At 38.2% G+C, this 25,118-nt stretch overlaps 1 protein-coding gene across 5 annotated transcripts in view; it reads left to right on the top strand.

Annotated features, from left to right (window-relative positions):
* ZDHHC14 (zinc finger DHHC-type palmitoyltransferase 14) overlaps positions 1-25,118 on the top strand; it is a 359,116-nt gene that overhangs the window by 106,959 nt on the left and 227,039 nt on the right. Inside the window, exon 1 of one of the 5 annotated variants that reach the window (XM_069070303.1) lies at positions 12,452-12,640. The exons of the other annotated variants lie outside the window; for them this stretch is intronic. Coding sequence (XP_068926404.1) covers positions 12,627-12,640 — 14 coding nt within the window. The 5' untranslated portion in view covers positions 12,452-12,626. Of the gene's footprint in view, positions 1-12,451; positions 12,641-25,118 lie in introns of those variants that run through there. 5 annotated transcript variants of the gene reach the window in all.

A 25,118-nucleotide genomic window follows, 5' to 3' on the forward strand; every position in this document is an offset into this window, starting at 1 on the left:
ACTGGCATGGTGTAATGGGAATGTACATTTTTAAGATCTTCCCTGCCAGTAGGCTAAAGTGCACCTGGAGCCTGGGGTGGGAGGCTTGTTTTTCAGTAGATACTTTTTGATTGGCCAGTGGGTCCAGAAGATTGTTACATTCTTTGAGCCAGGAGAAGGCTATATAAACCCTGATTTGAGGTTTTGTTTTGGGGCTCACTTTGAGAAGTGTTCTGTGATTTGATCAGATGAAACTCTGAGAAGCCATTGTTGAGAGCCCCCCAGCTTTGAAAAACCCAGATGTTGATTTGGTATGGATGTAATGGTTGGACAGTTTGGAAACCTGTCTACTTGATCTGTTTCTCTGTCTCAATAATTCTGTCTGTATACTCTGAAGTTTGGGGTGCTGACCTTTTTCCCCTGAACTAGGTAAACGATATATATATTTGACTGATTAAAGTAAGCTTGTTAACCAACTTTAAGTTGCTTTCCTTTAGCAAAGCAGATTTAAGAACCTGTGTTGGCAGCCACCCTGGGGACGCTGGGGTGCTTGCTGCTACACATGGTTCTGCATTAAACAATCTGTCACTCATAGGACTCTAGGGTTAATGTAGAGAATTTTTTAATGCTACCACCCAAAAATTACCGTATTGGGTCAGATCAAGGTCTCTCCTTTGATAATGGCACTTTGGGATATTTTGAGGAATGACATGCTTGCTCCACCAACCTCAGGAGGCTAGGGGCATAACTTCCAAACATGCTAGTTTCCTGTAATGACTCATGGGGTTTGTCATGCGTGAATTTAAACATTTTCAAACCTATTTATATTTTTAGCCTGCATCACTTCTTGGGAGTAATGAGATCCATGAACTTACTACTTACTATGTAAAATAGAATAATTCTTGATTCTAAAGCTACCTCTTTCAAAAATGCAAAGGATTCCACCTAGTTCTGTCATTCCAGATTTGGCATCCTGTGTACAAGCGATGAAGACTTAATTGGAATGGGCTTATGGTTTCATTTTCATAGACTTTGAAAATATCCACTCTGCTGCTTTCCTGGTTTTCATTCCAGGTTTTGGAAAGAAAACTATATGCTGTTGGTATGTATAACAATAGAGATTTTCAACATTTCAATAGCAAAATCACCTTCAGATTATAAATTTGCTCTATTTTCTACCTAATAAGAAATTACTTTTTCTCTCCCTCTGTCGTTGTCAGGGCTATTACCATACTGAGAAACAAATCCAAGTTAGGGAAAGGGGGAATTATCATTACTTGTCTTCTGATTTCTATTATGAGACACAGATTATAGGCCTTATCAGTGTAGTCTTTATATTTTGCTGTACTTAGTTAGGGAAGGGTAATTCTTACTGGCTTCCTTTTCTCCTTTAAAAAACAGGAATACCCCTAATTTTGTTTCACTTTTCAGTTCCCTGAAATAAAAATTAGTGTACTTATCTAGTCTTTTCTTCTATCATCTGCTTTTCCCACCAAAGCAAAAGAAGGATTATTAATGGCTTTACCCTGAATCCAGAATCTTTCTTTAATATATCCTCAGGGGTACCTGTGGGAGCAGCCTGTATGACATGCTTAATGCATTTTTACTCAGCAGACTTTATTTTTGTGCACCCCACAGAATAAGAGGAAGCCTGCCCCTTTTCTAGAATAGTTGCTGGTGATATTAGGAATTATGGTGCTCTGTTAGCAGCTCCTTCACAGAAGAGATGTCTGACATGAGCTTCAGTCACATGTATGGGAGGAGATATTTATTTGTGTGTATATGCACAACTGGCCCCTTTGGTGAAAAAGTAGAAAGTGAATACTTGATAATATAAGAAAATGGATCACAATAGCAGTTCTTAACCTTTTTTTTTTTTTTTTAAAGCAATTGGGGTTAAGTAACTTGCTCAAGGTTACACAGCCAGGTGTTTCTGGGCCCGGGATTCGATCTCCAGGTCTATCTCAACACTGGAGCCGGTGCCCTTACTCGCTGTGCTACCTGGCCGCCCCAGTTCTTAACCTTTCTTTGTGCCATAGACCCCTTGGGCAGTCTGGTGAAGCTTTTGGACCCCTTATCAAAAATAATGTTTTAAAATGCATTAAAATATATAAGATTAAAAAAGAAACCAATTATGTTGAAGTACACTTATCAATGTATTAAGAAAAATGTTACTGGACCCCAGCTAAGCATCCCTATCATAGATCTTTCACTGTCATTTAGGTTTTAGGTATAACACTGGTGGGCAGGCATCCAGCCTTAGTCCTTGCTCACCATTTCTTTGTCTCAGTTAAGATGAATGCATAGTCTTAGCTGTTACCCATGTGCTAAAAGATAATAAAGTGATTTTTTTTTAAAGATGAGTGTTCTCTTGAATTTTAAAGTTCATTTGAAGCCATATAGTCAGTCACAAAGGGAAAAGTCAAATGTGCTAGACTGTGGGGTGTCTCTGTTTACTCCCTTTCTCTAACACTTTTATTTGTTGTTTTAAAAAAGTCCTAACAATAGTAAGGTTTTTAAAAATGTCAGTATCAAACAAAATTTTTAAAAATTGTATGTTAAAGTGAGATCCAGCATGGCAAAGTGGATAGAATGCTAGACTGAGTGGGGAAGATCTAGATTTGAATCCTGCTTCCAGAAAGTTAAAAGCTGTGGAACCATGGTCAAGGTACCTTACCTGGGACTCAGTCCTCTCATCTGCAAAGTGGGTATACTAATAGCATATGGCTCAAAGGAGTGTTGTGAGGAGCAAATGGGAGAATGTATATACTTTGCAAACCTTGAGTATTCCTCCAGCCTCAACCATAAGATCTCCAGGAAGGAGATACTCACCATTTCCCCAGTGGCCCATTCCTCTTTGGAATAGCTTTAATTGGCTAGAGAGTTTTCTTTTTGTGGATGCAAAATTTGCCTCCCATTATTTCTAGTTATTTCTACCCTATAAGGTCAAGTAAAGTTTAATCTTTCTTCCCCAAGAGAATCCTTTATATACTTAAAAAAAGAACCAAATGAAGTCTTTTCTTCCCCAAGCTAAGATTTCTTCAATTGTATGGCATGCACAGTGATGTGGTATCCCCTTTTCTTCTCTTCTTCCCACCACTATGTTGGTTGCCCTTCTTAGGACACATATCACTTACTTCTCAGTGTCTTATCCAAAATACAGCATCCAAAAACAATATGGTATTCCAGCTGCAGGCTGATCGGGGAATAAGAAAGGATTATCCCCTTTGCTCCCTCCTTCTGGACTCTATACTTTTGAGAAAAGAGCCTACCACTAGATTACCATTTTGGAGTGCTATATTGCATTGTTGACTCCTATAGAACTATTTGCATTTTGTTTTCTTGTACACTTATAAATTTTGACATGTAATTTCTAAAGTCTGAGTTTAATTGTCTACTAAATAACTCACCTGTAAAGCAGTGTGGTATCATGGTTAGAGGGTTAGGGTTGGCGTCAGGAAGACCTGAGCTCGAGACCTACCTCTGACACTCTATAACCGTGGACTAACTACCTTACCTCTCACTAGCCACAAACCCTTCTTTAAGACAGAGGTTCTTAACCTGGAGTCCGTGGGGTTTTATGTACTTGAAGAGGAAAAAAATATTATTATTTTCATTTTCTTTTCTTTTCTTTTCTTTTTTTAAAGCAATTGGGGTTAAGTAACTTGCTCAAGGTTACACGGCCAGTTATTTCTGGGTGTGGTGCTGAGTATCTGAGCCCGGATTTGATCCAGGTCATCCCGACACTGTAGCCGGTACTCTTACTCTCTGAGCCACCTGGCCGCCCCTATTTTCATTTTCTTTAAAATGAAATTTAGCATTTCCTTCAGTTTTTCAAAAAACGTGGTTCCAAAAAAAAAGAGACCATAGGCTTCACCAAACCTTCACCGAACCGCCAAAGGGGTCCAGGACACAAAAAAGATTAAGAAACCCTCCTCTAAGATTATAAATTACAGAGTTGCCAATCTCCTTTGTTGGATAGAGTTTGTATACTGGAGTCTACCCTAGGACTCAACAAATGAGAGCAGTTTGGATTGCCAAGCTGCTCTGGGAACGAGACACACCCCATTCACATCCATTCATATATAATCAACCATGACTAGACTATGTCTGGCTACCTGGCAACCAAGTCCTCTTTCCTCTCCCATATGTATCCCTCAGGTTCCACAGCACTCTTTTCTTTTCCCTTTTAAGGTTGTCCTTGACATTAATTCTAACAAGATTTTACCTGTAGGAATGGCTGTGGTGAAGGGTCACACAGCATGATTTTGCCCAGCCTGTTCTTCCTAGAGATGGCCCTGGATATAAGTATGCTAAGGAGGGAATCACTTTTTAAATTTTATTTATTTTATTCTTAAGAATTAGAACAAGTATTTCCATAACATAGTAGAATAGGAGAAAAAAAATAGATGATTGCACACACAACTGCAAATCTTTTATGTATGATTTACTATTCCTTTTAAATATATAATACTTATAATGTAATTTTTTTTTCTCTTTTTCCTTTTTTTTCTTTCTTCCCTAGAGGTACCAACCATTAAATACAAATATGTGTGTGTGTGTGTGTGTGTGTGTGTGTTTGTAAAGTCACTCTATATATACTTCTATTTATCAACTCTTTCTCTGGATGTAGATAGTATCTTCCTCCATAGGTCATCTCTAGTTAATTTGGGTATTTATAATAGTTAAAATGGCTTACTCAAAGTTGTTCTTAAAACAACATTGTCATTACTGTATATAACATTCTCTTGGTTCTGCTTAATTTACTCTTTATTATTTTGTACAAGTCTATCCATATGTTTTCCAAGATCATCGAGTCCATCATCTCTTCAATATTGACATTTCCAGAGTTGGGCTATTTTCATGAAGCATTTTTGACCACAACAGGCCATACTATATCCAATGCCCAGGGGATAGCAAACCACTCTCTAATTCAAAACGGCAAAAAGTAAAGGTGGCCACATACAGGCCACAGGGCAACTGTCTGGACTGTTATACCTTTGGATATTATATTTTAATTAGGAGACACATAATACGGCCCCTGCCCTTTCAATGGGCACTAATAGTGTAATGGTCGCTCTTTTTTTAAACACTCAGGAATTTACACTACTACATTCTGTTGTGCAACCTAGAAACTTTTATTCTGAATTTGTTTCTCAAGAAAGGTTCTGGCTTAAATGAGTGGGTCAAGCATGCAGAATTGATGATTTTTGTTCAAGAATTGTCACCAAAATTGTTAACAAAATTTATCTACTAGGCTGACTTCAGTCCTGCCTAAAAATGGCTATTCCCATACTTTCAGTGATGCAACTGGAGACCTAAAACTGTTCGTTCCCTTTCCTAAGAAGAGCAATTTGTTGTTCAGTCATGTCCAACTCTTTGTGATGCATTTGGGGTTTTCTTGGCAAAGATCCTAGAGTGGTTTTCCATTTCCTTCTCCAGCTCATTTTACAGATGGGGAACTGAAGCTAATAGGATTAAGTGTCTTGACCATGGTCACACAGCTAATAAGTGTGACTGGATTGAACACACAGGTCTTCCTGACTCCAGGGCCAGCACTCTGTCTATTGGGTCAGCTAACTGCTTCAAGGAGAGCAATTACTTCTTACTTATTGTTTGACTCAGTCCTATTAATAGCTATTTAATTGGGGAGTATTTCCCTTTTTAGCTTACCTAATACTACATACATGTGTGTCTTCAGCAGAAAGGGGATGGTGACCCTTTTCCATAGACCATCATCCTTTCAACCTCTTAGTTTACATACTAGACCCCGTGGAAAGAGAAGACAGTGAAAGGTAGCCAGAGCTGCTAGGTCTGAGAAATGAGGAAGCATCCCCTTCAGTCACACTAAATCCTTCTGCGTAAGTCGTATCAGGAGGCGATTAACAAGCCAAAAGAAAATATATTCATTCACTGAGGTCCAAATGTGTCAGAGCAGATGCACTAGAATGGATGCAGGTGTAACAGAGGGGAAAGCTCAATTCATGGAATTAAGAAAACAATTTAATGCTACTTAAAAGGACTGCATAATGAACATTGCATTTGGACAAAGAGTAAAATAAGAATTTCACAGATCTTAGGGCTAAATGTTGCATCTTATTTGTGTTTCCAAACCTTCTGTTTCATAGCATTTTTGGCTACAAAGATGAACCCATCTCCTAATGGTGTAAAGAACTGTATTAGGCATATTCTCCCATCCTGATTTAAAAATACACTAGTATTTTTCTTTTGTTTTTTGCTTTTTGGAGGGCAATTTGGGGTTAAGTGACTTGCTGAAGGTCACACAGCTAGTTTTTGTGTTAAGCGTCTGAGGCCGGATTTGAACTCAAGGTCCTCCTGACTCCAGGGCCAGTGCTCTCTACTCACTGTGCCACCTAGCCGCCCCAACACACTAGCATTTTTTAAAGTTATCTCAAGAGTTCTAAGAAAACCATCCTCCTTATTAATTGTGGTTCACTCAGTAATGAATGTATTCTATACCATGCTTTTTAATTGGGGAGAAAGGAACCATGAAATTAACAGAGTGTCATATTTACAAAAAAGCTGGAAGAGTCTTTGATATAAATCAACATATATACATACATATAAACAAATGAATCAATAATATATAAAACAAAAAACTCCTGGATTATAAACCACAAAGCAACATCAGGGAAATATAGGATACCCCCAAAATCTTAGTGTAGTTTTAAGCTGTTAAGGCTTAAGCAATGTGACTCCCAATTTAAATATAATGTTCATAGGTATAACAGTCTAGACCTCCCACCTTCATCTTTTGCTATTTAGGAGAAGAGTAGGAAGGGAACAGTAGTGGCTTGCTATCACCTGGATATTTGATACATATTTAAGTTGTAAAGGCATAAAACTGCACTAAGATTTTTGGGATACCCTATATTTAAAGTGGGAAAAGATGACTTTTTTTTTTTAAAGGAATTAAGTAGACTGGGAACATTGTTTGTGGAAGATGAAAACCGGGTGACTCCAAAGTAGTTATCTGTTAACTAAGTTACTTAGGAAATCATAAATGCTAAGTACTAGTGAAGGGTAACCAAGCTTTGGAAATATTAATAGCATCAGTCATGAGTCCGGGACATAAAAGCAACAATTCTAAATCATCTTTGGTTACCCAAGGAGGTGCCCATAAAAAGTGTGTAGACACGATGTGACATGGTATTGTGTGTATATGTTATCAGACTTCATGGGTGGCCTTACTCAAGATAGGATTGCTGCTCTAATTAGGAGAAAGGTCTGTTTCTCCAGTGTTTATAACACACACAAAGTTTACAGATGGATACAAGAGCAAATAATACCTCTCTTCAAGTCAGAAGCCAGTTGTCTTAGGGCCCCTCAACTCCCCCAAGGTGTATGGCCAGAATTTCTCAGACTCTTTAATTTTTGTTATAAATTATGGTTTTCCAGGAAGTCTAAAGGGAATGGGTCAACCTTATTCTCATTGAATTTGGCTTAGGGAGGGAATGACATAAACACTAAATAGGGTATCTCACCCTACAAGAGAGTAGGGAGAAAGGAGATGAGAGGGGGGATGATGGAAGAGAGGGCAGACTGGGGGAGAGGGAAATTGGAAGCACCCACTTTTGAAAAGTGACAGGATCAAAGTAGAGAATAGAACAAGTGGAAGGTGGGATAGGAGGAGGGAAATATAGTCAGTCTTTTACAATATTTCTACTATGGAAATGGTTTGCATAGCTACACATGTACAACCTATATTGAATTGCTTATCTTCCCAGTAAGGGTGGGTGACAAGGGAGGAAGGGAATGAATCTGGAATTCAAAGTTTTAAAATCAAATGTTTATATATGCTATTATCAATATTATTTTACATGTTACTGGGAAATAAGATATACAGGCACTGGGGCATAGAGATCCACTGTGCCCTACTGGAAAGTTGGAAGGGATATGGGAGAGAGCAGATTGGAGCAGCGGATATCCAGTGGGGTCGCTATTTTGGGGTGGTTGGTAGGGGAAAAACGGGGAGAAAATTTGTAACTCAAAATCTTGTGGAAATGAATGATGTAAACTAGAAATTAATAGAAACATTTGATTAAAAAATAAATAAATTATGGTTCTCACACATACCCCAAGCTCAAGATAGATGCTCCTACTTCTGATATGTCCTTTTGTCTCAACCACAAACCTGGAAAAAAAAAACCCAAACCTTTAGCATTGCTATAATGTATAATACTATAACTATATTATTTTGCAAACTATATTCTTTGCAGGACTAGGAGGTAAGGCTGGGGAATACTTGCATAAGGACAATAGTGTGGTGGAGTAGCAAAAGTCCTGGACTTGGAGGCTGGAAAGATCTGAGTTTCAATCCCACTTTTGACATTAATCAATCAGTAATCAATAAATACTTATTAAACACCTACTATGTGCCAGGCAATGTGCCATGTGTAAGTCATGTGATGTTGGCGAAGTCATTTAACCTCTCTGAGTCTCAGTTTCCTTATTTGTAAAATGAAAGGGTTGGGCTAGATGGCCTCTGAAGTCTCTTTCATTATTAAATCTTGGTCCTACTAAGTCCTTTAAACTCTCTGAGCTTCAGTTCTTCATCAATAACATTGATAGTATTATCTTCAGTGTTGTTATGAAGACGAAAGGAGATGATATATGGTAATTATTTTGCAAACCTTAAACCACTATGTAATTCTCTATTCCTTAACCATTCTGGAGCTCTAGCTTGTTACATCTGACCATGCCCTGGACTTGCAGATACCATTGCTTAGTTATCCGCTTACTATGTGCTGCAGCTTGACACCCATTTTCTTCTGAGTCTTTACTTCATCACATGACCAGAGACTTAGGTCACTCACTTGACCTGAGGAGCATATAAGCTATTTGCTGGCATATTGGAGAAAGTGCTGGACTTAGAGTCAGAAAGATGTTATTTCCAATCCTGCCTGACATTTTCCTTGGTAAGACCCTGAGGAAATCACTTATCTTACTAATTCTCAGTTTTCATGTCTGTGAAATGGGGATAATAATAACTCTTCTTTCACAGGATTGTTGTGGTGCTGAAATGGACATACGTAAAGTTCTTTGCAAACTTTCAAGTGCTTTATAAACACTAGTTGTTATCACTATTATCTCTGACGTCTGTCTTCATGTAGTTTAGTTCTTTGGATGGCCTCAGTTTTAATACTATGTTCCCCAGGAGCCTCTGTGCTAGGTGCTGGGCATGCAAAGACAAAGCAAAATAAAGTCTTTGCCCTTATGGTGTCTATACTGTGTTAGTGACACTGGCTTCCTCCACATTCCTTTCACATGGCATTCCATCCAACTCTGAGCTCTCAGCACAATGGTTAGCACATAAACGATGTCTAATAAATTCTAGTTGATTGACTAATTTTCTAGGTTTCTTTCACTTTGTTTTGCTTTGTTGCTAGATGGGCTAATTAACCTAATAAACTAATCCATGACAGTAAGGTAGTGGACACAAATGACTTAATGTGTGGTCTTTCCCAAGAAACTTATTTACCCTCTGGAGACATAATTCCGGCTACAAGAAAACACTCTAAAGAAGTCAGGCTAGATAAGGTGAGGGTTCCAGGTCTCGGATCTTTTGTTGTTGTTGAGTCACTTTTTAGCCTGTCCAACTCTCCGTGACCCCATTTGAGGTTTTCTTTGCAAAGATACTGGAGTGTTTTTACCATTTCCTTCTCCAGCTCATTTTATAGATGGAGGAAACTGAAGCAAACTGGGTTAAATGACTTGTCCAAGGTCACATAGCTAGTAAATGTCTGAGGCCAGATTTGAACTCAGCAAGATGAGTCTTCCTGATTACAAGCCCAGTTTTCAAGTTCACTGTGCTACTTAGCTGCCCTTTGGGATCTTTAAATGCCCTTAAGTCATACTACATAGGAATCTTCTTATTTGTAGGAAAATAATCTGTAACCAGGATTTTCAGGAATGGAAGTGAATCTTGAAGTATCTCCTTTCCCACCATCTTCTAGAAGCCTGGCTGCTTCCTTTAAGACTCAGCTTACAAGCCAACTTCTAACATTGTCATATTCTCCTACGTGTTAATGTTCTCATCCTTCCCAGATCATCTTTTATCTGTTCCTACATTGTATCTGCTGGTAGAATGTTAACTTCTTGAAGGCAGACTATATTTTGTCTTTTGACCCTAAAGCTCTAGTCTTGCACATTTGGGGGAAGAGGATAGGCAGTGTTGAACCTGTGGTTTGACAAAGTCTCAGGGAGGAAACTCCTTCTACCAGTGAAAATGTTCACCAGCTCTGAAATTTATAATCTTAAGAGAGTTGCTTGGGATCCTAGAGCTCAAGTGACTTCCCCAGGGATATATCTCCAATGTATGTCTGAGGTAGGACTCAAATCCAGATCTTCCCCAGTGTTATTTACACACAGGGAAGCACTTGATAAATGCTATTGAAAAGGATTTGATTAATTCATTCAGTCATCTAAAATTGTGGTGGAGAAAGACTGCTTTTGGAGTTAGAATGGAGACTTGAGTCTTAGCTCTGCTATTGATTGCTTATTTGCAGCATGTCACTTAAACATTTCTGGGCCTTAGTTTCCTTATGCCTGTAGAGTTAAAGGACTTGTACAAGATGCTATCTAAGGTCGTTTCTTTCTGAGTTCTGCGATTCTAGTACTTTCTTGAGAGAGTATGTATTTATCAAAGGTGATTCTAAGTATGGAAAAAATGACCAGACTGATAAGTTCTTAGGAGCACAAAGGGCTTTGGATATTACAAGACTCAGATAGTAATTGGTAAATCTTTACCCCCAGCCTTGTGTGTCTTTACTCCTCATGGATTTTAGGCATGTTTTCCATCTTCCTCATTCTGCTTTATTCATGATCACAAGAGTTATTTCTCTCTGTTTGGTGAACCACAGTGTCTGTTCTGCCTATTTCTCCCTGGGGACTTGTAGTGAAGGAGGAAAAGGAATTTCTATTGTGCAACTGGTCCCTGGAGGGAAATACTAGCATATGTTCAGAAGTCATTTTGTTTTGGGTAATGCCACCTTATTATGTGAAAAAAGGAAGAGGTTATCACCGGAGGGAGTGATCTAAAATAAAGAGTTTGAGAGCCACAAATAGCTGTCACCATGTAGAAAAGTGAACCTGTCCCACTGAGCACAGCAGTTTGAAACCACCTATGGTGAGAAGACTCCTGACCTATAGGTCACGCAGGGAGAGAGAAGAAAACAAACTTCTTTGCTAGCTAGCTCAGTGGCCTCCATGGCTGCCTTGACGTATGCTGCCCAGTTATGGGAGAACAGCTTCGTGGTTAGATGCTTTGAATGTTAGAATATGTACCTATCATGCCGCTGGTTGGGATAATTAGTATGTTCTAGGAAGGCAGTAATAGGAATTGACTCCCTTCTCTTCTTCTGGACACTTTCATGCCCTCAATCAGAAATAATCCATTTTCTAGATTTAATACACATTGTTCTCCATCATGTGATCTTCTTTTCAACCAAGTGGGCCTACTCGTTGTTCCTTACACAGTTGTGTTCCCAGAGCTTACAATTGTACCAAGACTTTTGAAATACCCTGTATGTGACTTTTCGTCTTCGCTCATTTCAAATGCAATCACCTGGAAGAAGCTCATAGAGACGTTTTCATCCTTCTCTTTGTACCCTCGGTGCCTAATGCAGGTCACAGCACAGCCTCTGGCACATAGTAGGTGTTTGTTCAATTGTTTACTAAACATGTTCAGTAAAGTGCAATTAGCCTCCCATGGTACTAAAAGTAAAATTTAAAAGAACAACTGTTTCCCCCTCCCACCCTCAAAACATTACATGGCACTTTGCTTTGTACAACTCTGATGTACTGACTGTGTCATGTTATAGGTTTCTGTGATGCTGCGTCATCCCATGTTTGACTCCAAGCTCAACGAGGGAACAAGGGACAGGTTTTACCCAAACTTAGCATGGTGTTCTGCAAACAGAAAGCATTTATTAGATATTTGCTGTCTTAAACAAGGACAGAGGTGATAGCACTTTAATTGTGGAAACCCATTGTAAGGAACTCTGGCTGAGATTTTGTATATCAGCGATTCGATTCAATTTGACTTGATTCATCTAGCATTTGTTAGCACTTGTTGTGGGGAACTCTTCTGGGAACTGGGGAGGCAAAGACAAAGCCTCAGAGAACTGACATTCTACTGGACCTTGGCATAACGTGACTGTGCCATTTGGTTCTCATGATCTGTTTTTTTTCCTTTAGATGTCATGCCACCAGAGGAATGACAGTCACCATTAGTTGTCAAGATGGTTTTCATGTCAATTCTGGCCTGCTTCCCACAGTACCTTTAGCCTTGCTAGGCCTTAGAGTTATATAGGCTGGGAAGTTGAATAATTCATCAACTTGAAGCAATTATCCAATAAACTGGGAATATGACAGCATTGGCAATTAAAAGGAATATGTTTTGTTTACATGGCAAAACACAATAATACCAGTGTTAAGTTTAGAAGGCCTTCTGCGTGCTGTTGAACCCATGAGATAATCTCCTAGGAGCAGATGCTTGCTGTTTGTGGTACATTAATATGTCAGTGTTGGTCTAAAGACAAACACAGTTTGAATGTGTGTACAGTTCTAACAGAAAAGGAATCAGCTCCTACTTTGTAAACTTTCTGATCACTCTGACAAGCAAAATGGATCAAGCTGGGTAATTTTCTACTTATGCTTTTCTCCCCTGTCGTTTGTTTGTTAGGCAATAATGCTTTTCTATCAGAGAAACTGAAAAACACGCATTTGGGAGAGTACTCTATTCCATGAATTTGTTATAGAAAAGTGATGAAGGCTTTAATTGGAGTGGGCTTATGTTTTAGTTACAGGTTTATACAGATGGCAGCTTTAATCTTAGCAACGTTTGAAGTTTTCTAGCTTTTATTGAAACCAGCTGTAGACAGGATGAGTCCCCATTTTATATCTTAGAAGAATGATCAGAGGCACTAAGTAATGGGGTGGTTACAGACCAGACCGTGATTTTGTCATTAGCCGAGATGAAAATGAATATTTCACAGCCACTGTGCTTTGGGAAAGTGAGTATAACAGGAAGAGAAGGGGTTTTGAAGCCATTCCATCTATTTTAAAAGCTGAAATACAGTTTCAATTCAGGATATATACTTACCTGACTCTCAATATGAAAATGCCCTAAATAATCTATGTTTAATATTCCTTGAGCAGTCAAGAGACTTCTACCATTTCCACAGAATGGCTCATTGCAGCATATAATCTTTTTTCCCCTCTTCTAAACACATCTTAAGAGGAGAACTTCTTAGCTAAAATGTCACATTAAACTTCCCAGAAAGCTGACAAAAGTAAAGAAGGATTTCTATAATCATGAATTACCCCAGTTATGTGGTGACCATTTGCATTTAAGAATGATGGTAAAATAGGAAAATTAATACTATTATATTTTACCTCAAAGCCCTTTGCTGTTTATTTATATATCTTTTCAATACATTGGAGATTTGTGACTTTTGCTGGTAAATGTTCAACCATGCGTGCTCTTGAGAGGAAAGAAAACCACTGTAGCAGGACAAATTTTTGTTTTATTTCTTAAGTTCAAAATAAAATAACAAATTTTTAAACTTTAATCTGTATCATTAATATTTTTTCCATTTTTAAAAAAAGTTTAGGCAACCAAATAAAACAAATCAAGCTCTGATTTGTAGCATTTGCCGATTTCTGGGATGTATATGCTCACTATGAAAATTTAACAGTTGGCTTTCCTTAGCTGCCTCCTTTTGAGGGCAGGTATTCCCATCAGTTCACAGCCTTAGTAAAAAAAAAATCTTTATGGGATCCATGTTCTAAATAAATTATAATTGAATAAATAATAAGCCATTCTAGATGTACCTAGTTGTTCAGTCATTTCAGTTATGCCTGACTCTTTGTGACTCCATTTGGGGGTTTCTTGGCAAAGATGATTTGCCATTTCCTTGTCTAGTTCATTCTACAGATGAGGAAACTGAGGCAAGGGTTAAGTGACTTCCCCAGGTTTACACACCTAGTGAGTGTCTGAGGCTGGATTGGAATTCAGGTCTTCCTGACTCCAGGCACTGTGATCTATCCACTGAAGTCACCTAGCTGCCTAGATGTTCCTAAGCTGATCCTCAAAAGACAAATATGAAGTCTACTATTCCTGGGTTTGTATAAACAATATACATGATACATAGGACATAATTAAGAGAGGTTGAGAAAGGCTTCCTGTAAAAATAGGATTTTAGTTGGCAAAGAGGAGGACGGAGTACATTCCAGTATGGGTGGGGGACAGCCAGAGAAAATGCCTTGAGTCCAGAGATGAAGTGTCTTGTTTATGGAACAGCAAGGGGTCCAGAGTCACAGAAATATAAACATGTGAGTTGGGGAGTAAGGTATAAGAAGACTGGAAAGGTAAGAAGGGGGTAAGTTATGAAGGGCCTTGAATGTGAAAGATAGGATTTTGTATTTGATCCTGGAGGCGAGAGCAAGCCGCTGGAGTTTAGTGAGTATGGGGGTGAGAGGAGAAAAGGGGTTGTATCAGAGAAATGTTGCAAGAGAGTTTGGGGAGAAGATGATGAGTGTTCAGTTTTGGACATGTTTTTAAGAATTTAAGATGGAATTTAAGATTTCTATGGGATCCAATTTATGACCTTTTATTTATATAGAAAATTTGTAGCAATATAGTAATTTGTCCTTTAAAATAACTTTTGGTTAGCAACTGTGTTGTGAATTCTATCCTCATTGATTTTTAATTAAATACTCTTCACTGTTCTAATGCATTTGTCTATTTAAATCAACTTGATTTTTAACATAGAACTACTAGATAATTAAAGTAATTCAGGGCCACATCCTGGATTAATAAGAAGGTAGTAATTTAGGAGGACATCATTGAAGAACTTTACATAAAGCATGTGGTCAGAAATTTGCATTTCATTAAGCATTCATTGACCTCTGTTGGAAGTGGGATGTAAAAGAAAAATTTTGAGAATTCTGTACTTCATTTTAATAGGTTTATTTTCAAAGGGCAAGAGTAGTCTCATTCATTTCTTTTCTATTAATTTTGCTTCCTGTTTATATATCTAGAAGGGACTTTCCGTGATGTAGGCAACACTGACTTTAGATGACTGATTTTGGGGTCCCTAAAGGCTGTTTGATTATTCTTACTGTATGGTTCCTGGGTTAACCCTGAAGGGTTGTGTTTTTAGTATGAGCCCCACATAGGTTTGCTCTCTACTTGCAAAGTGTAAGACTTTGTCATCATTATAGTATGAGCCCCTCAGTCATATATGTCTGCGAACTGACTCTCTAAACAGCTGTTTAGACTGGTACTAAGCAAGAGATATCTGGGAATAATTAGATTATAAGCTCCTTGAGGGCAGGGACTGCCTTTTGATTCTTTTTGTATCCCCATTACTTAGTACAGTGTGCTAGACATAGTGGGTCCTTAATAAATGCTTATTGACTGACAAGGCATGTTCTTAGCTGATGACTGGGCTCTACAGGTCAATCCACAATACTCCCCAGTTTATGAAGTCCTTTTTTCACTACAACTTTATGAGTTGAGATGAGTAGTGGTCGAAGTAATATCTTCACTTTACAGATTAGCAAATTTAAACTGGTAGGAGTTTAAAAAGTCACATGATTTGGAATTTGGATCCATTCCCATCCTCTTTTCAATGTAGAATTATTGAATCTCAGGACCCATTCCTGATTCAGGATTTCTGCAACACCCTCAATAAATACAACTGTCCCTTCCACATCACCAGGGTTAGGGATGTGGTGCCCTTGTGATCTCAAAAACCCATGTAAAATTTTTTGACCCTCCCTTCTTACCAGGAAGAAGTCTGATTTTTTTTCTTTTTCTTTCATAGAGTCTTAACAGCACTTTATTATGAAATTTGGGTTAAGTATTTGGTCATAGACTCTGTGTCATCTGCTGTCCTTTGCATCTTGTCTTTGGTTTCTCTGAAACTCCCTCAAAATTCCCATTTAACTTCTTATGCTGACCTGTAATATATCGAAACTGAGATAGGCAAAGTCATGATGTAGAAGGGGTAACTCTACTTTGCTGCCTTTCTACCTAGTCTAGAGTTCCTTCTCTCAACCTTTGACATCCCTGATGTCAAGTTAAACAGGCTAGAGATGGAGTCATAATAAGAATTCACATCTGTATGTGACTCAACAATGAACAGAACCTGTGTGTCTGTGTTCTACATGTATTTCTACAACACCACCTTCTGGTACTTCAATATTAGTTGATTGACTAAATCAGTACTGGTTAAAGCAGTAAAGTACTTCCTTTTATTTGTCCTCAATTTACCTCTTTGCAAGTTTCATAGGGTGTCCCATAATTACTATCAGTTTTCCAGGACTTGGAACTCATCCCTTTTGTTCTGAGCAATTTTCTTGGTCCTTTTGCTTCTTCAGCAAAATAGACTTCCCTGAGTCTAAATAGATTTTTAACAACTAATTTCACCAGAGGCTCCTGGGTTCACTATAGGCTATTCTAGGGGATATAAACAGAGGAGACCACAGTCTTAGATCACTGTTTACTCTTGAACTTGCAAAAGGCTGTGATGGCAGGCAAGTAAAGACTCCTGTCTTAAGTTCTAACCTGAGGGCAAAGACAATTGACTCCACATGGTTTGAAAGTTAACTTCAGAGGAGAGTTAGTTCTTCCTTCTTCCCCAGCCTCTCAAGAACCAAAGGAATGACCAGAACAGGGATTTTTAACCTTTTTTTGTGGGTCATAGACCCCTTTGACTTTCCCATGGAGCCTATGGGCAACTTTTCAAAATAATGTTTTTAAGTGCATAAATCAAAATACATGGGATTACAAAGAAAACCAATTGTATTGAAATTCAGTTTTCCATAGCACAAATTCAAAGACTCCAGGTAAAGAAATCCTAGACTAGAGCATGAAATTAATTAAAACACCAATATTTTTTCATATATTCGATGACAATCTGTTGAAGCAATGCTTCCCACCTTCCCAAATAGACCCTGAAAAAGTTGGACTGTGATAGATAAAGAGAGAGAGAGAGAAGAATTAAAGAGCTACCTCTTCTTGGGGGCCCAGGGAGTGAGATAGATTAATGGGGATGAGTGAGGGTGTGGTATAGAAGACATGAGCAAAGTCGTTGGAGTCCATTTTGGAGAGGGATATCACCTCCCCTAATTGTCTGTGTTGATCTACCTGTTCTTTAAACCTCCATGAAGCTTTCTGTGATACCATTCCGCAATCCCACCCACTAGGTGCTAATGAGCTTCCTCTTTAGACCTCATAGAGCATTTCACTTTGTAATGTTCTAATGCACTTGTCCTATAATTGTAGCCCATATTCCATTCAGTGCTGAACAGCTGTGGTGCTATGTGGGATATTTTGGAAATGTGTAGCTCAGTTGGGTTGGGCCCCATGCCAGATTAACTGGGAATTTCTAAAATCATCTTGACTCGGTCTATATACCACTAGCAAAAAACGACATGCATTTTAGAAGCAAAACATTTAACTGGGATTAAAACAATTAACAAAGCAATAGAGAAAATCCTTTCTACATATACATTCTGGGGATTTTATCCTCCCTCCCAGGGAATAGTAGGGAAAACCTGAAAACCTAATTGGCCGCTGTCTTGTGCTCTGGTGTAGGGCATGGTTAATGAGTCTTGCATGGTTGGACCCAATAGCGGGGAATGTGATCCCATTTGCAGTATTTGAGTCATAGCAAGAAGCCCTGTCTCTTAACTTCTTTCAAAGTATTCTCGACAGCAGAAAAGCAAGGTGTTCTACTACTGTGCCCTTTTCTCTAACTGGGCCCCCATTATCACCTCCTACATAAAGTTTTCCCTTCCACTCCAACCCAGAAGTCTGACTGTACCAATCAGAGTATGTGACTCCTTATGTAATTGTCTTACATCAAAAGCACTTTGTGTCAAAAGGAACTCCTCCCAATGAGGAAGACCTCCTGAATCTAGACATCATGTTTCCAAACATCCTCTTTTCCCCATGTTAATCATGCCTAGTACTATTCCTGCTCCTATTAATAGCTAGCATTTATGTGGCATATTAAAGTTTGCAGATTGCTTTTCATATGTTGTTTCATTTGATCCTCACGACAACCCTCTGAGATAGATTCTATTCTTAGCCCATTTTTCAGATGAGGAAACTGAGGCACAGGGAGGTTAGGTGACTTGCCCAGGGTGATACAAAAGTAAATGTCCAAAATAGGATTTAAACTCGTCTCCCTGACTTCAAGTCTTACTCTCTGTGGACTGTGTGCACTAGTTTCCAGCCCCATCATGTAGTGGACCAGCTCTCTCACCATTTAGGAAAGATTTGAACAACAAATAAAATAGTACAGAACATTTCATATCATACCTTCGGGATTAGTGTCATTTTATTAGATTATAAACTTGAGGGCAGAGACTATTGTGTCTGTTTTATTCTAAACTTTTTGCCTTGCTCAGCATGAATGTTCTGCACATATTTAGGATTTAATAAGTGATTGCTGTGTTATATTTGTTGCAGGGAAGGAACTTGAGCCAGAATTTTGGAGAAAGTTTGTGTTATTATGTCTTCCTAGCATCCTAGTTGGGAAATGTCACTACCAAGAAAATTAAGGTAGTTAGAAGAGAAGGTTTTCCATAGAGATAGTCAACAAGCATTTATTAAGTGCTCATTATGTGCTTGGCATTGTATTGAACTGTGAGGATTAAAAAAAAAAGTGAAATTCATGATCCTTGTCCTCAAGGACCTCACATTCTAATGGGAGAGACCACATGCAAATAAATTACATACCTGATATACACAATGCAAATGGGAAATAATAGAAGAGGAAGAGGGAGAAAATAGAATTTTTATTTTTATTTATTTTATTTAGATTTGAGAAGTAGAAGGATAACAGGTATAAAACAAAGGGTGTCAGATTAGGAGACTTGGCTTCTCTCTGTTTCTAGATCTGTCACTGTCTTGCTATGTTCGTGGACAAGTCGATTTAATTTCTATTTCTTCATCTATGTAAAAAAGGGGTGACAGAAAAAGGTTAATAATAATACCTACTCTAACATACCTTACAAGGTGACTGTGAGGATAAAATTCGTTAACATGTTAAAGTGGTTTGGCAAATGCTAATAATGTATGACCTTATTGAGATTAAAACCACATTACCTGGATGTTCTGGTTCTATGCCTAGGGAGAAGCTCTTTGTTTGGAGGTTGGTGCCAGTTTTGTTCTAACATAAAGATTTAGGGCTTTCAAATTCTGCAAAGAGAAGAACAAAATGTATATTAACTAATTTTATCCTCACAATCACCTTGAAAGGCATATAGAGTATGTTGGAATGTTGTCTTTTGTCAGCATAATATTGAAATATTGATATAGGAAAGTGGGATAAGTCTTAAAGTCAGCTTTGTTGGTTAAAGGAGTCTGGTTACCAGCCTAGGTAGGTTAGTCGAAGAGTTTCCTTCCTCCAAGTAGATGTTGAATGTTTCCTCTTAATCTTGATCAAAGGCCTTTGAATGTGGGCTAGAATCGTGGATTTAGATCTGGAAAGTTCCTTAGATTTCAACCAATTCAACCCTCTCATTTTATAGATAAGGAAACTGAGACCCAGAGAAGATAAGTAACTATAATAATTATAATAATATAATAATGTAATAATTAAGCAGAACTTTAAATGTACAAAATGCTTTATGTTCATTATCTCATTTGTGCCTACAAGAAGCCTGACGTTCTATAAATATTATTTCCTCCTAATAGAGAGCCAGCATCAGAGTCAGGGAGAATTGGGGCCTGGGTTCAAGTCCCACTTCCAACATAAATCTGCTGTGTGGTCCTGGGCAAATAAGTTAATATCTCAGAGATCTAGTCATTTCACTAAAATTATTTTAGAGAACACTTGTCAGTCTGTATTGGTGGAGGTGTTTCTTATACCAGTAAAATCACAGGTCTAGACAAACACACAGGAAAGTACTAAGTTGACTTTTAGTATCCTTATTCTTGCCTCAAATTCTAGTCAATAAAATATGCGTGATTGACTGTTATTTTTATAACTGTAATAGTTGTTTTATAACTTATAAAATTATATAATCATGTTTCATAATTTCTATATAAATAATAGCCAATAATAAATTATATGGCACTTTAAGGTTTACCAATAGTTTACTCTCTGGGGAGATAAATACCTTTTATAAACGAATATCTGTGCCGTTCTAGGTAGTACTTTCCTACATTTTATTGGAACATATCTACTTTTCCTGTCCTATAAACAGCTGGCAGGTAGATAGTAAGGGTGAAGTCTTCTGCAGTGATCTGTGACGGTGTGGATGTTTCCTCTATTAACTCACCAGATGGAAATGACCCAGCTAGAGAGACTTTTAGTACAGACCCAGCAACAAGCTGCTTATCTTTGAAATGGGGAACCTGGATAAAAGTTTGGAAAAGCTCAATATCAGAGGTGAATCTTCCACTATAGTCACTTAATGGGATTGCCTCTTAAAAGAGATAATGTGGTTGAAGAGTCATTGAACTTTTCCGCCTACCTCAGCCTCTCTGGTAGAGAAAGGATTACAGGTGTTAACCTATCCAGCAAAAAATGATTTTAAAATTATGTTCAATCCTGGATGCTATTCAGTCATCACTCTTATCTTCTCTTTGATGATATTCCCAATCTTTTGCCTCCTCTATAGCAGAAAGAAAAAAATAACAAACTAGTTTTAGATAAATGGGACTTTATTAACCTTTCCTTTGTTGGCCTGCCTTCTTTTATGCCTTCCCTTTCCCATGCCCCACCCTCTGCTCTATAGAACCTTTCCCTTTTAATGTCATAATTTCCTTTTACTGTCTGTGTGTGTCTTGTGGTTACTTATTTATTCGCATGTTATCTCCTCATTAGTAAACTCCTTGAGGGCTGGTTCTGTTTCTTTTTTTTTTGTATTTGTATTACCAGTGTTTGATACACAGTGATTCATAAAGGCTTGTTTATTGATTGATCGATTTCTAGTTCTATCCTCTCATTTACAGGGGTGATGAAGAAACTCAGAGCTAAGGGAACATCTGGGGGCCAGATGAGTTAAGTCTTGTTTTGTTTGGCATTTTTCTCTTGGTACTTCAGTGGCTCTGAGATGCTACCAGCCTGGGTCCTCCCTTCACAGTACACTGCAGGTACAGATCACCTTTTTTTTTTATCCTCTCTCATACTTTTAAATTCTTATCTAGGTCCTTCTATACATCATCCAGGATTTTCCCAAAATGCTAGAGACCCTTCTCTGGCTGTTCTGTTATTTTGGGAATGCCAGTGCAAAAACTTGGACAGGCACCTTGGTGATGAGTTTTATGCCATGTCTCTTCTCACAAATTTTTGCCATCTTTCTGTTACACTTTGAGTAACCTGAGGTTTTGTTGTTGCTGAGAGTGGCATTCTGTTATTTGCAACCACATGCCCCCAATAGAGAATGTTGGCAGTAGTAAGCAGCTTAGGATCATTGAAAGCTTCATTCAGTTTCCTGAGTATGATGGAACCCACTCTCCTCCATTTGATTCTGAGCCCAGATCATTGTCTATCTGCAACCCATGTCAAGACATATTCAACTTAATTTTCAATTTAATAAGCATCTATTAGCTGCTTGGACTATGTCAGTAACCTTCTAATTGTTCTTCCCACCTCCAGTCTCTTACGTTTGCAATTTATCCTCCATACATCTGCCAAATTGATGGTTTGACTATGTCCTTCCCCTCTTCAAGAAGCCCCAGCGGCTTCCTCTTGCCTCTAGAATAATATCCAGTCTTTTCTGTTGGATTTTTATAGCCCTTCATTCTCTGACTCCAGCCTACCTCTCTGGGCTTATTGCCCATTATTCTACCCATTCACTCTGTGGTCCAGGCAAACTAGTCTCCTTGCTGATTTCCCATATGCAATATTCCATCTCCCATCTGTGTCTTTATGCATGCTGCTTCCCTTGCTGGAATGCATTTGCTCCTTACTGCCACATCATAGAAACACTTCCTTCCTTCAAAGTTCAACTCAAGTGCCATCTCCTATTAGAAGTCTGTGTTGATTTTCCTCATTGTTAATATAATCCCACCAGATATTATTTTGTTTTAAAATTTTCTATATATAATTTCCCACCCTCAATGCAATATAAGCTCGCCAAGGGCAGAATTGTTTCTTTTTTTTTTTTTTTTTCCTCTGAATGTCCTGTGCCTACCATAGTGCGTGGTACAAAGTTGCTTGCTTAATAAATGCTTACTGTGTTAAATTGAAGCGAAATACTGATGGATTACCTTAAAATGGGTTTTCTATCTCATGACAGGTTACAACTGGGGCAGTATGCATTTTTCAGCCACATTTTTCCCCCACCCGAGTGGCTAGCTAGGCTAATCTCTTTTGTGATCTTGTTTGAGGAGGCCAAATGGGGGTCCTAGTCTCATTCCAAATAGGCTTTAAAAATATGTTTTAAAAACCTTCAAAACTTTTTTAAAAAGTTGCTTGCTTACCTAGATGGAAGGCTAAAGAATGGATTAGGTGACGCTTTAAATTTCCTCTCAGCTCTAAGATATGGCATAAAGGATGTTTGATAGATAGTTCGTGCATTGGTTAGAGTGCTGGACCTGGAGTCAGGAAGTCCTGAGTTCAAATTCCCCCTCAGATACTTACTAGCTCTGTGACTCTGAACCAGGTCACTTCTATTTGCCTCATATTCCTCATGTAGAGTAGGACTAATGAGAGCACCTACCTCTCAACATTGTCATGAGGATCAGGTGATATAATATTTGTAAAGTGCTTAGCATCGTTCCTGGAGCATAAGAAATACTAAATAGATGCTTAAAATTAAAAAAAAAAAATATCCCCTTTCCTTTCCTTGGAATATCCCAGATAGCAAAGAGAAGGCAGTATGCTAGAGAGGAAGGAACCCTGGGTCTAGAGTCATAGTACCTGCTTCAGATCATGTCCCTGATGCTTACTACCAGTATACCTGGACAAATCCTTTAATCCTCCTGGAGACCTCAGCTTTCTCACTATACAAGATGAAACAGTTGGATTAAATCACTGTTAAATTGTATAATAAATAATAGTTTTTCATGCATGGGGACTAGTCAATTGATCTGCTTTTCCAAAAATTTTTTACAAATCAAAAAACCAGTCTACCCCAAATTTTGTCAAGTTGGAAAGCAAATGTTTTTGGAAAATTGAATGACCAAATGACTGAAAAGCACCTGGAGAAATGAGGCTGAGCTTTGGCAAGGCAAGAACTTGGTCTCAGGTCTCATGAGTCCACGTCCAGGGTTTTTCTTCAACTGCACCACCTTAATAATAGTTGGTTTTGCTAATACTCTGGAAGACAGGAAGAAATCTAAGATTATTTTAGTAAATTGGAAAAATGCTTCTATTAAAGGAGAAATTCTGTAGAGGCTTTTGCAATGTGACAAACCTAGGGAAAACATAGATCCAACAAGGGGGGGAAAGGACCTGACTCTAGTCCTGCCTTTACGCTAAGTGTATAAACTTGCTAACCACAATGATGACCTGGACTACTCACTCTTCTCACATCACATCTATCCAATCAGTAGTTAAATCATGCCATTTCTACCTCCATACCTCTCTCATCTATTCCCTTCTCATTCCCCATGCTACTATACCACTACCACTTTAATTCAGGTCTTCATCACCTCTTACTATACTTCCTATGTTCCTAAACTATCCTCCTAATTGGCTTCCCAACCTCAATTTTCTTCCCTCCTAGCCACCTTCCATAGAGATGCCAGAGTGTTTTTTCTTAAGTGAAGATATGATCATGTCACTCACCTACAAAATAAACTCCTGGAGTTCCTTCCGTTTTATCTATAGAATCAAATGCTATACAGTGGGCTGTAAGCCATATACTAAGAAGTGAGACTTAATATTGGACTGATAAACAATAGCAATAGAGAAGAATAGAATAGAATTGTATGTTTGTCTACTCTTCCCCATAGGGTCTGGTTTACTGATGGTACCATACATTTAAACACATATGAACATAGCATAAATATTCCCCTGAACAGTGTTTACACTGAGCCCTTTGTCTATATCCTGTTCCTCACCAAGTGTGTCTTTTCTCTATCTTACCTCCAGTTCTACTCCAAAGACATTTCCTATTCTACTGCCTATAGCCCATTCATATCTGCCCTCTTTTTCTTTACCTATGCAATGAGGACATTTGACTAGATCATTGCCAAGGTCCCTCCTAGATGCAGTTTATTATAAAACAACAACAATAAAAAACATGTGTAGCAACAACAAATCCAACATCCTCAAATATAAATGTCTAAGAAAAGGGCATTTTAAACTCAGTGTGTTACATAATATAAGAACTTTTTTCAATTGTATTATTTCCTGGATTCAGGACTTTGTATGGTGTTTAGAAATCAGAAGTTGTGTGTGTGTCTCTGTGTGTGTGTAGGGAGGATAACTTTGAACCAAGTTTCATGATGGGGTGGGGCAGACCCTGCAAACTAAAAAACAAATGGCATGTGGATACATGGAGGAAAGTGTTTAGATACAGGTGAATCAGTCTTCAGAACTATGCATTTGTGTCGTGAGAGAAAGGAGAATCACAGTTCCTTTGAATACAAAAGTTAGGAGATAGAACAGGCTGCATGTGTATTTGCTGAATAGTCAGAGCAGTCACTAGCCACCCACAGGGTGGCTGCTGATTCAGTTTGTGTCTTTTTGTTTCCTGACATTGTGTTCCAAAAGAGCCATGCCTTCACTGTTTGCTGAACACCAGTGTGTCTGTCTATTGTTGCATTCTCCAACTATTTATTTTGAAGTTAGATTTGTTTGAAGTACCATACTTCAGCATGTCCTTGGCTATAGCTATATTTGTCTTTTGTTAGGGAAACATTCTCATTGTGTGTGTTATTAAAATTGTTTTTTATCTGATTTCGTTGTTTAAAGGAAAATGGCTGAAAATAGTTCATATTTATAAATCATGTGTAAGGCTAATAGGGCCTGCAAGCAGTAGACAGTCAAATTTGACCATTACATCAATTAGGTACTTGTTCTTCTGACTGCCTTTTGTAGTGTAATAGTAACAAAAAAAAATAATACATTTATATGAGAGGAGGAAGAGTGTACTGGATAGAGGCAGACTGGTGAATGTTCCTTGGAGTCAAGAAGACA

Source organism: Petaurus breviceps, unplaced genomic scaffold, assembly GCF_028583685.1.
Source record: "Petaurus breviceps papuanus isolate PSGF00001 unplaced genomic scaffold, PetGlider_PUasm1.0 90808, whole genome shotgun sequence".
Taxonomy (NCBI): Eukaryota; Metazoa; Chordata; class Mammalia; order Diprotodontia; family Petauridae; genus Petaurus; species Petaurus breviceps.